At 50.2% G+C, this 12,846-nt stretch overlaps 1 protein-coding gene across 1 annotated transcript in view; it reads left to right on the top strand.

Moving 5' to 3' along the window:
- Nucleotides 1-12,846, top strand: part of DNAH1 (dynein axonemal heavy chain 1) — a 70,571-nt gene that overhangs the window by 43,404 nt on the left and 14,321 nt on the right. Inside the window, exons 46-54 of the mRNA XM_054216060.1 lie at nt 1,227-1,405; nt 2,211-2,441; nt 3,854-4,050; nt 4,908-5,043; nt 6,206-6,414; nt 7,149-7,320; nt 7,657-7,848; nt 8,349-8,459; nt 9,527-9,712. Coding sequence (XP_054072035.1) covers nt 1,227-1,405; nt 2,211-2,441; nt 3,854-4,050; nt 4,908-5,043; nt 6,206-6,414; nt 7,149-7,320; nt 7,657-7,848; nt 8,349-8,459; nt 9,527-9,712 — 1,613 coding nt within the window. The remainder of the gene's footprint in view (nt 1-1,226; nt 1,406-2,210; nt 2,442-3,853; nt 4,051-4,907; nt 5,044-6,205; nt 6,415-7,148; nt 7,321-7,656; nt 7,849-8,348; nt 8,460-9,526; nt 9,713-12,846) is intronic.

Raw genomic sequence — 12,846 nt, 5'->3', positions numbered from 1 at the left:
GGGTTCATTTGGAGTTAAATGAGTCCTCTTATATTTGACAGGGTGGGAATTTAGGATCATCTTTGCAAATGTGCCCTCATCTGCAAATCTGCCAGTAGGAAGGAGTGAGAATAGTGGGCTATGAGAAAAGCAAAGCAGAGCTTTCTTCTGAGTGCTTGCAATATTCATAAGCATCAGTACCTGACTGAGCTCAGGGGCACACTGAAGCATCTACCTGTGATTTAGAAAGAAAGTAACGAATTTTGGAAATAATGCAAAAAAGTGCAAAATGCTTGGATGTCACAGGGCTCTACTTCCCCAGGAGTGTTTGTAATGAACTTGGTTGGGACTGAAAAAGAAAGTATTTTATGCTATAAAACTGGCAGCTGTGTTTGAATCTTGTCAGACTATTGCATAAGAAGTTATTCCTCAGTGGCTTTGCGTTTGCTGAGCTCAGTGAATTGCAAGGCGGTTTAGCTAAGAGGGCACTTGCACCTCCTAGCTTAAAAGTAGCTGAGACTCCACTGAGGGAGTACAAGGAGGAAGAAGGAAAACCTGTCTGCGAGTGTTTCAGGTAGCCGCCAATTACCTGTCTGGCAGTCTCTCCTCTCTGCCTGGGGTGCATGAACTCTTAACACCACAGAATTGTTGCGATGCATTCTTCCCTCCCCAAATCCAGTTCCCTTTGGTTGGGAAACTCATTGGCAAACTGTCCACTGGAGTGAGCAGGTGCTTGGTCAGGTCCCCAAAGAGTCTCTGCATAAGAAAGCAGAAGAAAAGTGTGTTCCTGGCCAAGTCCTGTGTCGTGGTAACAAAGAATCATGTGGTCTTTCACTCACTCCCCCCCCAAGTGGTGTGATGGGGCGAAAATTGGAAGAAAGAGGCAAAGCTGTATGGGTTGAGATAAAGGCAATTTAAGAGAACAGCAAGGGAAAGAGGAATACAACAACAATAATACTGATGGAGGAATATATGAAACAGTTAATGTATCACTGCTCACTGACTGGCACCCAGGAGAGCCCCAGCTGGCTCCCAAGTGGCAATTCCTGCCCCCCAACCCAGCTGCCCTGGCTATATACTGAGCATGGCCAACTCAGCTGTGTCCCATTACAGCTCCTATCCCCACCAGAACCAGGACATCCTAGCAACACCTCTGCCACTCAGTGCTGTCCTTTTGCACTGCTAAGACCTTCTCAACCCAGAGCTGCCACCTCAGCATCGTTCTCCACCTTCCTCTGTCTCTACAGCAGGAGCACTTGCAGTCAAAGACTTGAATGAGCCCTTGGTTGATGCCACTATCTGTGTGTATTTGACCATCACATCTGAGCTGCTGCCCACACCAGCGAAGTCACATTACACCTTCAACCTGAGAGACCTCTCCAAGGTGTTCCAGGGCATGCTCATGGCTGAGCCCAGCAAGATCGAGGTGAGTCCTCCCATCAGCACAGCCGTGCCACCCAGGAGAAGACCTGAAATGTTCCAGTTCAGGTCTTGTTGACAGGCCTGCAAACAGGCCTCAATTTCTTATTGAAGCTGCACTTTGGCACTGTTCAATGAAGGTGGTGACCTTCCCTTTGGCTATACTGCCTAGTACCAGTAGCAAACAGAGTCCCCCGCCACCCCAGTCCTTCCTTGGTGTGGAGGCAGGTGAGTGGCCACAGGGAGTCAGTACAGCGCAGCCTGGCCGTTCAGGGCTGGATGGAGCCGTAGGGGACCATGCAGGGGCAGAGGTGTTGTCCTGTTACCAGCTTGTAGCAATGGAGGCTTCTGCCCCTTCAGCGCTCCTGAGAACCTTGCTCTGGCTCCAGCCTAGCCAGTAGGGATTGATTTATCACAGGAAATACTTGGGACCCTGGTTCTGTGCTACATCTAAATACACCAACAAACACAAGAACTTCTGAAAACAGTAAAAATTAAATTAAACTGGGGTAAAGATAAGGACAAACACCACGAAATTTAAATCTCTCAAAGAAAGCCTGACATATGGACAAATAAAGGGGGGATTAGCTGAAGCTGTAATGAGCTCTCTGCAAAGCAGCTGTTTTGACAAGAGTTGTTTTTGAGGAGAAGGGAATGCAGCTTCCTCCACCCAGTTCTTTCTCCACTCCAGCTGCCTTCTAGCAGGAGTGGAGCTGGCCACATGCTGGGCAGGAACCAGCTTTCCTGACAGCAAGGCTCTTAATACTTCTCTGCTTCTCTCATGGGGGTATTTTGCTGGGATTTCCTGCCAGGACAAAGTGGCCCTGCTGAGACTGTGGTACCACGAGAGCTGCCGGGTCTTCTGTGATCGCCTGGTCAGCAAGGAGGACCGGACCTGGTTTGACAACCTGATGAAGAATATGATGGAGGAGTTAGGCACCACTTTTGAGGAGGTCATACCCTCACAGCCAGTTCTGTTTGGGGACTTCATGGAGCCGGGTGCTAATATCAAACTGTACCAACCAATCAACAGCCAGGAAAAGGTAAGGGCCCTAGGAATCATCATGATGTGAACTATGTTCACATCTTCCAAGTCTTCTGCAAACAAAAGAAAACATTTAATAGTAACCATGGGGGTGCTTGAATTGAAGGTGTCTAGAATCACAAACCCTCCCAGGGCTCTCATGCAAAATCCTACCCCAGATATGGATAGTGGCTGCATTTGGTGCGATGGGAAGTTGAGGTGGAACAAGCTCTCTCTGCAGTGCCATCCTGGGGGCAGCCTGCTATGCCAGATCTCCCAAATGAGCTGCACTTGGGACTGGAAAGTGAAATTTGCTGGAAAGAAATGGCACATTACCCCCAAACAATACTACTTTTGCCATTAAAGACTTCACAATTGACCTTTATAAGTAATTAATGTTACTGCCAGATTCTCTGTTGGAGAAGATACTGCAAGTACTTTGGTAGTGATAATTAAGCAAAGGCAATGAGCAGTACTTTTTGCACTCGTTATCAGAAACAGATGATTATCCTGTCGTCTCTCCTCTTGTGATCATCTCTCCTCTTGTGATAGCTGTGTGGCAAGGACTGGTAATTAACTGAGCTTTCCAATCTCTTTGCAAAGTAGGTAGGCCTGTCCCCCACCTAGATGAGCACAGCTGCGACAGCCAGACTTACCAAGCTGCTGCACAGTCCACTGATGCACACAGGACTTTGGCATCTAGGCAGGAATCTCAACACTATGAATTCCAGCTGGTTTTGCTTGCCCAGGTTCACAGGGAGATTGCTGAGGGGGGTGGGACCAAATCCCAGATGTATTCATGCTTCATCTTTTGCTCTGGCCTGAGGGCGCTGTTGAAGAGAGCTCTGGAAAGGCCAAGAGAGACTGCTGCTGCAGCTATTCTGTGCTGTGGGTGGACCAGGAGAAAAGCGCGCTTCTCTAGTCATCTAAAGCCAGCGGGTTTTTCTTCCAGCACCTGCCCATTCCATCCAGAATCCTAACCACAGGATGCAGCAGCAGGCAGTGGTCAGCTGTAGAGTGAGGAAGCTCTCTCAGAGGGAGACCCTGGAACAGCATGAGTCGGGCAGCCACAAGCTATTTTATTTGAACTGCTTCTGGGGAGTTCCCAACAGGGAAACAGCACTGTTGGGAACAGCAGACCGTAGTCACTTGCCTGAGTCAGTTTAAGGTCACCATTTAGCAGCTGCCACCACCATCACTAGCTAAATTCAGCCCAGTCCAATGGCAATTCCTATAGGAGCATGGAGCAAAGAGAACCACCACCTCCCCACAAGCAGCTCCCAGGGAGCAGCAGAGAGAGGCAGCTGCTCCCAGCCCCTGATGAGCACCAGGCTCTGCCCTCCCAGGGGTCCGGCTGTGCTTACAGACAACCACGCACACCCTCATGTTTGCTTTTACCTGGTAGTCACAATTGGCTGTTTCTGCCCACAGCTGAAGGTTGTCATTGAGGATTACCTGGAGGAGTACAATCAAATCAACACCCCAGAGCTGAAGCTTGTGCTTTTCATGGATGCGATACAGCATATCTGCCGAATCAGCCGGATCCTGCGGCAGGCTCCAGGGAATGCTCTTCTCCTGGGTGTTGGGGGCAGCGGGAGACAGTCTCTCACCAGACTGGCATCTCACATGTAAGTAATGCACTCCAATGCACATAATGTGGAGCAGCTCCATTGGGGCTGCCTCCAGAGAATCTCTCTTCCTGACCTTACTGCTGGTTACACATTTTTCTGGTTGCTGACTCTTCAGATTTAACAGTTAAGAGCTAGAGCTCAGTTAACATGCACAGCTACAGTAGAAAAAATTGACTTTTTTTCCTGCTAGTAGCTTGGGTTACTGCTGTGGGCATGCAGCGAATGAGCAAACGCAGCATGGTGCATGGCAGCTCAGTGGCCTGTGCAGCACTCAGCATGGCAGGGGGAGAGATAGGGGCTTCTTCCTGGGAGCTGGGCAGCTGGAAGACAAAGGCAGGAACTACTAGTGACAAGTGATCAAGTGACAGTGGCACCTGGCAGTAGGACTGGTGAGTCTTGGGAACGAAGGGGCCTCCAGGAGGAAACTTGATGAGCCGGGGAACTAGGGTGAGGAAGAAAATTCTTGCAGCTCTGAATACAGTGTGTGATTCTAGAGAAACGCATCCACAGTTCCCAGGTGCACCAGGCTCTGAGGGCAGCATCACAAAAAAATTCCACATTGAGTTGCTCCCTCTGCACTCTGAGGCACTGGGCCCAACAAGCAGTGTGACTGTGTTAGCTCATGGAATTGTACTTCTCCCTGTTTCTAGCTACCTTGGGTATCTCTGCTTTGAGTAAAACGTGCTCTTGGGTTGGTGGCTGAACATGGCACAAGGACAGATGTGTGCTCAGGACTCATTGCAGGAAAACAACTTGCTTGAGTCCTCTCCCCCTGAGTCCACAACACATGCTCAGGATTGACAAAAGAGGAGATTTTAATTCCCTGTAACTCCCCAGGCTTCTCTTTCCTTTAGGGCAGATTATGAGTGTTTCCAGATTGAACTGTCCAAAAATTATGGCATAACTGAATGGCGAGATGACGTGAGGAAGATCATGATGAAGGCAGGCCTTCAAAGTCTACCCAAGACCTTCCTATTCGTAGACACACAGGTACAGGAGTATTAGCATGGTGGACTCCATCTCAAAAGGAGTCAGAAACACATCTCTAAGCTCAATAAATCCCCCTAAGGAGGATTGAGGAGCTTGATACAAACCAGGTACAACTTGTATTTCTTAAGTAGTCCACCTTCATCATCTTATAAAGAAGCCCCAGGTAAACCAAAGGTGGTACGTTTGTTGCTAGAGGGACTGTAGAGCTCTGTGTGAGTGGGCTGATTGTTCTGTTGCTCAAGGAAGACTCTTTCAGCTCCAGCCAAGGGTTTGGTGGAATCAAAGATTTTAGACCCAGCTGCCTGAAGCTAAGCACTATGCTGGCTACTGATACTAGAAGTCCTAAGTAACATCGTTCTCTTTCTTTTCAAAGATATCAGGCCGTATGCCTGCTGGTTCCACAGGATAATGTTGGCTTGTTTACTGTAACCTGTAACTTGCTAAGGACTGAGCCAGCTTCTGGAATTCATGGTTATGATGTTCCCCATAGACTTTTTTACTGCCTTCATTATCATAGGAACCGAGTCCCTTCTGGCAGTGCCCTAAGCAGTGAGATGAGCAGCTGTCAAATGCCGCTTGTTCTTGCATCCTTTTCCCTGCAGTGAGAAGCACGTGTGGGAGAAGAGAGGCATGAGAGGGTGCATTTAGTCAAGTAGATGGATGCTGTGTATTTCTGATTTAGCAAAGGTGGAGAGGTGAGTGTAGCTCTGGAGGGAGATCGTCCCACAGACTGTGACACATCTCTACAATTACTCTGTCTCCCACATCGATGAGCTTTATCCTAATAACAAAGTGTTCTGTGCTGGAGGAATGAAGACACAGAGCAACCTGGTGTCTGGGGTCTGGTTGTAGAGTCCCTGCAAAGCAGGGAGCACGGCCCTGAGCTCAATTTGTCTGTAAGGAGACAATAAACGGGCAGAAGGAGGTTTGTTCTCAGACATACACCCCCACCCCTGAAATGGCTGGATATGGCTGTTCAATTGTAAATGCTGGACAAGGGTCAGAGTATGCTTTGCTGCAGCCGAGTGATCACAGAAATGGTTTCTCATTACGGAGGCTGAAGGCTATATTTATCCAGAAGTGATCTCCATGGCATGTGGAGACATGACTGTCTTATAACTTTGGAAACTGCCTTTTCTTTTGTTCTGCCCCATCTACTTAGATTAAAAACGAATCCTTCCTTGAGGATATCAACAACCTGCTCAACTCAGGTGACATTCCCAACATTTACAACCCCGATGATCAAGAAGAGATCATGACGGCTATGAAGCCTGTTGTTCGAGATCTAGGGCAGCAGCCCACCAAGGCCAGTTTGATGGCTGCATACACAGGACGGGTTCGCAGCAATATCCACATGGTCCTGTGCATGAGGTACAGTTCAGGGGTAGGACTCCATGCTGTCAATGTTAATTATTCCCTCCTTGTCTTTTGCCTTGCATCACTTTGTCATGGGACATTTGTATCCAAGCCCCTGACTTTGGAGGAGGAGTAAGGTTTGCACACCACCTTCCCATAGGATTGGATACTCTTTTTTTTTTTTTTACACTTTGCTGGTTTCAAGAGGAAGTTTGAAATGTTTAAGAATATGATTGTAAGTGATCCAGATTAAATACAAGCTTCCTCCTCCATACATCATTGAGGTGTTCATTACAAAAATATCTTACTTGAATTTGGGGTTCAGTTGCACCGTGTTTACTCATGATTCTAGTGCATAGCCTGTGAGCAGCTTGCAGGAGGGCTGCCAGAAGGTACAGGGCATTCTCTGCAAGTACACGCACTCACCTGCATGAAACGAACTTCAGATCACATTTATTTGTTACCCCTTAAGTGTTCTCCCTAGGCAGGGACCCAGAAAACATCACCTTTCTACCATCTTAATACTTCCAGAATATACCCAGAGCTTCTAAGGAGTGAGCTGTGACGTGCACCTTAGGACATGGGGCTCACTGCTGGAACTTTCATTCCCTTATCCTTCTTCCTTAGGTCTATTCCCTTCCTTCTTACTCTGTAAGAGTTCAGGGTGGTTCTAGGGAAATAAGAAAGCTATTTTATCCTCATATCTGTAGCTAGTTGTAACATCTCTTTTCTGCATATCTTCCCCTCAGCCCTATTGGAGAAGTCTTCCGCGCACGCTTGAGACAGTTCCCCTCTCTTGTGAACTGCTGTACCATCGACTGGTTTAATAAGTGGCCTGCTGAAGCGCTGCAGTGCGTTGCTGCCTCCTTCTTGCATGACATCCCACATCTTGGTGCCAGTACTGAAGATGTCAATGGGATGGTAGGTGCCACACTCAACACAGCTCCTGGATGCTCAGTGTGCCATGTCTTGAGGTGCACATAGACAATGGATACAGGACACACCTGCAGAAAGGTCCTACCCGTAGCAGAAATGTTTCATGTCACAGTCATTCAAATACAGAACTAGTTGGCTTTTGTATGCCTTGAAATGGCCATGTCCATTTGTCACCCTTCCTCTGTATGCATATATAAGCTCTGCTGTGACAGTATACTTAGGCTCTTTATAAGTCCCTTGTGCTCTCTGTGGGCATCACATGGACTTACCTACCACTTGTTCAGCACTGAATAAAAATGTTTCTTTCCTTTCTCCTTGTAGATTCAAGTGTGTGTAAAAATTCATCAGAGCGTGGCAAAGAAGTGCCAAGTATACCTGGCAGAGCTGGCCAGACACAACTACGTCACTCCCAAGAGCTATCTCGAGTTCCTCAGCATCTTCAGTTCCCTGATTGGAAAGAAGAAACAGGAACTGATGACAGCCAAGAAAAGGATGAAAAGCGGCCTGGACAAGGTCTGTCCCTCACACCCAGGAGAGCTTTGGGGCCCCCTTACCTGCTCTGAGCAGTTTACTTATAGCTGCAGAGATGCAGGGAGATGCGCCATACATCTCCTGTGTAACAGGAGAAAACTCAGGCTAAAGCAAATCAGAACAATGCCTTCTGCCAGGTCCGAGTCTGTAACAGCTCTAAAAAGAGCGATGGTCTCCAGTCTTTGGGGACCGCAGAGCTCTCTGTAGCTCATCATCTCTTGGAATGTTCCTTATTAACCTTTTCACTGAAAGCCTTACAACAGCAACGTTGTTCTGCTGACTGTTTGCAATGAGTTTATGAAGTAATGCCCATCGTGTGCTGGCTCCATTAGGCATTACTGTTTAGGAGCACACCACAGTGCCAGATTGTTGCTTCAGCAGGGACCAGGGCAGGACCTGCTGTGTACAGCCTGACACTGGGCAGGCAGCATCCACCAGGGCAGCACCCGTGGCTGCTGCCTCACTCTGCTCTGCTCCCACAGCTCCTGCAAACAGCAGAGGATGTAGCAAGGATGCAGGAGGAGCTGGAGTCCGCCCGCCCTCTCCTGGCACAGGCAGCCAAGGACACACTGGCAACCATGGAGCAACTGCAGGTACCATTGCTGAACAGCCCTGCACTTTCCAGACTGGACATGGGGCTTGGGGATGCCTTGCAGGGATTGTATGAAGTCCTGTTTGATTTGACAGTAAGAAGGCCTCAGATTAGCACAGCAGGTATTTAGGCAGAGCAGCACTGACAGCGAGAATGGCCTTTTGTTGGGGTCCCTGCTCTGGTGTTGGTGGGGGCCAGTCACGATCTACCAGCCAGTTGCCAGCAGAAGCAATGCCCCTGTCTGAAACCACAATCCAGGGGTCAGTCAGCCAAAGTACCAGCTCCCCTTCCTCACTAGTTTAGACCCTCGCAAGCACAGACTAGCAACGCCACTAACATAATCCTCAGGCAGCCCAGACTGTTGTTGCTGAAAGGGATCATTCCCCCACGTCTCAGCCCAGGGAGATGATCCAGCTGCAGCCTGTCCTGCTAGCCCAGACCTCAAGGATCATCACACACAGTCACTCATGCCACTGTAGAAGAGGGGACTGTCCTGTGTTGGCTGTCACTGCCGTTCCTGCCTGCCTTTCTCCTACTTGGGATGGCCAGGCTGAAACAGAGGGAACAGAGACATTAACATCATACAGCTCAGCTTGCAAAGGGGAAAGAGTTTGCAATCTCCCATGTTCCCACACAGCAGATAAAGATTTGGCTATATTCCATGTTCCCTTTACACCTCCTGGTAGTGTTTTAACCCTGGGGGTAGGCAGAAGTGACAGTTTTAGAAACAAAACCCTCAGCATAGTTTCTTATTCTTCTATCCCCCTACACATTTGCATGCCTATGCATCCTCCCCCTGTACTAATAGGAAAAATGGGTAGAGCAGCTAATTCCTGCAGGACTAATACCATTCCAGGCACAGCCAGAGCTGAAGCTTGTGGATGATCTCTAGAGGCTGACAAAAACCTCCTGCTGGTATGATGCAGGAAGGGGATCCCCTTCAGCAGTTAGGCCCCAGCATGTCTCTGCTGGAAGACAACACATGTGATCCCTACCTAGCAGTGCTGAGCCAACCCAAAGGGGTGCTCTGGCTCCAGCATGCTTCTGAGGCTGTCTCTGGTGGTGCAGGTGGACACAGCTGTGGCTGAAGAGACAAGAAGTGCTGTGCAGGCTGAGGAGATGAAGGCCAAAGTGAAAGCCCAGACAGCCCAAGCCATTGCGGATGATGCTCAGAAGGACTTGGCTGAAGCCCTCCCAGCCCTGGATGCTGCTCTTGCCAGCCTGAGGAACCTCAACAAAAATGATGTTACAGAGGTAACTGGGTTGAGGGGAAGAGTGGCAGAGCTGAGTCTGGTCCTGGACAGCCTCTCACTTTGCAGCAATTCCCCTTCTATAGGCTTGCAGCATCCCTAGCCTTTTCCAGCATCTCCATCCATCCCCTGGATAGGATAGTCAGAGAAAGGAGGGTGATTCGGAGCCTGGCAAGTGTCACAGCCCATAGCTGAGAAAGCAAATTCAGCAAATACAAGATTTCACCGCACAGAGCGTAACTGCTGTGGAGGGGAAGAACAGGCTTATTTCTCTGCAATTGTTTTTATTCCCCACCAAACACGCAAAACTCCTTTCCCCAGGTGGAGAAAGACACAGACACTGTCAGTCCACTTGCCCCCAGCACCCATCCTCTGGTAGAGCTGGCATGAAAAGTCTCCTGTCTATACAAGGCTTCCAATGCCAACTCACAAGATGCATCAATTTCTTACATATCATCTAACCCACTCCCCAGCTTCAGCAAAATCTTCATTTAATGAATAAGGTCCCTGCTTCTTTTAAGCACAGCTGGTGGGCCATGACCCAAGTATCCTGTCACTGGAGCCAGGACAACCAGAGTTCTCTCCCAGTCCAGGATTAATGACCTAGCCCAGCCAAAAGAGGATGCCACTTTTATGACAGGGAGAGAGCATCCCTTTGACCTATTCCTTTGCATGGGGCAGCTCCATCAGTGGTCCCTTGGAGGAAGCTGACACCTGCTTCTCCAGCTCCTCCACCACTTCTCTCAGCCGTTCCTCATTGCAGTAAAAATACACATAAAGGTTGCGCTCTGTCTGCAGGATAGGGCTCTCCAGAGATGTACGCTTGACCTTGAGGTCACTCAGGAGGTCTGACAGCATTTCATGGAGGTTGTCCTGCATGGTGTTAAGTTGCTCCATCAGCTCGATGATCTCCTGAGGGGCAGAGCCCAAACACATATGAATGTGCAGAAAGAGGGGGATTTTTCTTCCACCCATGGAACAGCTCAGCCCATCAGACACAAACCACCCACCTGGCTCTGGCCTCCAAACACATCCAGTCCAAGCAACAGAGGTGGCTTATTGGGCCCTCTTGGCTAAGGCACCCCAATCTCTATACTTCACAGGTGAAGCACAGCGAGAATCACCTCTGTCCCTCAGCCCACCACTGCCTGACTGGATAGCTTTTGGGACAATGCAAGGATCAGGCCAGCCTCCCCTCCCTCTGTGGGCTGAGAGGCAGTAAAGTCTTCTCCCTGCACCCAGGGAGGATGGCACAGAGGGCTCCAGCTCACAGCCCTGTGTGCCCCAGCAAGGCCTGGTGGAGCAGGAGTGCTTGCTTACCGGAGAGGAGAGCTGCAGCTGGTTGGAGCTGTTGTACAGCAGCTGGTAGAGCACCGCTATGGAGGACTCCAGGGCAGGGAGCTGGGATGTAGGAGCTGCCAACTGTGCTTCCAGCACCCTCTGGTCCTCAACCAGCTGTGCACATTGGGCTGCTAGGGACTCATAGCTGCGTAAGAGCTGCTCTTTCTGATCTTTCCCCACCAGCATGTCCCAGAGCCTGCAAGAGGGGACAGCCAGCCAAAGGTGTGAGCAGTGCACCAGCACTGAGGAAGAACAGGGCTGGGGGGGACATTGTGCCCTGTGGGACTGGGGTGCAAGCAGCTGTGGGGCAACAATGAGAAGACAGCCACTCCTGGTGAGCTGGAGTTCATGTCCTGGGGGTGTGGGAAGAGCACCATAGTCTCTGGTCCAGTCCAGGCTGGCTCAAGAGCCAGTCAGGACTCCTTGCTGGCAGACACCAGCAGTAGCTACTACAGACCTGTGCAGGGAGGACTGAGAAGCCCCTGTCAGTGCAGGACACCCAACCAGAGAAAGCTCTTGCTCTAAGCAGCTCATACTTCCTTCTGGCCCAGCTCTCCTTCTGAAGCTGAAGACTTGCTGCTACACCCTCCACCTTCATATCTTAGGAAAACCTCTGTTCTCCATACACATTCCTTCTCCAAGCCCATGCTTTGCTGCATCAGCCCTAGCCAGCCAGGAAGTAGATGCTTCTGGGAATTGCTCACCACTGTAGAGCCAGGGTGGCTCTGTGCTAGCAGAAGAGCACTTCTAGACTGCCTGGTAGCTTGGGTCTGCAGCATGCCTCTCCCATTCTCATGCTGCCTCCTCCACATCGAGTTTGTTTCTCATGCACACACACAAGGCCCTTACCGTACAGCAGAGAGGTCTTTGGGGTTTATCCATGTGCATGGACAATCCTTCTGGGAGGAGCTGGCATCTTTGAAGTAGCCCTGCTGCTCCTGCAGCCTGGTCTGGGTTTCCCTCATGGCAGTTTCCATCTCTCTCATCCAAGCAGTGTTCTGGTCCAGCTCCTTTCTCTCTCGTTTCAGACAGAGCTCCAGCAGATCCAGGCGGCTCTGCTGGTTTGACAGCCATGCAGCTGCCTCCTTCTGCCTCCCAGCGATGTACTGCAGATGGGCATCTTCCAGGCTGAACTGCCTCTGCAGAATGGGCAGGCAAGAGAGACTGGCCTCTGCCTTCAGCAGGGGTGGCAGCTGGTGGATCAGGGTATGCGTGATGTCGCAACGCAGGGCATGAAGCCGCTTCTGAAGCGTGGCAGCCTGACACCGGAGCTCCGCCTCAACTACATGCTGTGCAGGGGAAACACAAGACAGGCTAGTGTCAGGGCACACCACTAGAGCTGCCTGGCTCTGCCACCCCCTCCTGACATGCCAACTGTGCTCCAGCATTCAACAGGAGGGACTGTGGGCAGCACAGGCAAACCCCGACACAAAGGATGACGGAGGGAAAGGGAGCACTGTCCCTACCTGGTTCTCCTCAAGAGCTTCCAGAGTCCTCTGGGCCCACTCCAGCGCAGCACGGTTGCCTTCCACTTTTGCTGACATGACTATAACCTCCCTCTGGGCACAGATACGTGCCTTCTCCATTTGGCTCACCTCCTTGCAGTAGCTATCTTGGTCCCGCAGTATCTCATCTCCATCAGTCCCAAGGCTTTTCGGCATCGTTGTTTGTTTGGCGTCCATTCTCTCTGTGGCTTCCTGGCTGCCATCTCTTTCCTCCTCATCCCCCATGATCAACACCTCTCTCCCATTTCTCCCTTCTGCTAGCAGCTCTGCCCTTGAGCCTTGGACCAGTATT

This window comes from Rissa tridactyla, chromosome 10, assembly GCF_028500815.1.
Source record: "Rissa tridactyla isolate bRisTri1 chromosome 10, bRisTri1.patW.cur.20221130, whole genome shotgun sequence".
NCBI classification, from domain to species: domain Eukaryota; kingdom Metazoa; phylum Chordata; class Aves; order Charadriiformes; family Laridae; genus Rissa; species Rissa tridactyla.
Note: the sequence above shows the minus strand (reverse complement) of the source record. Positions and strands in the feature narration are given on the sequence as shown.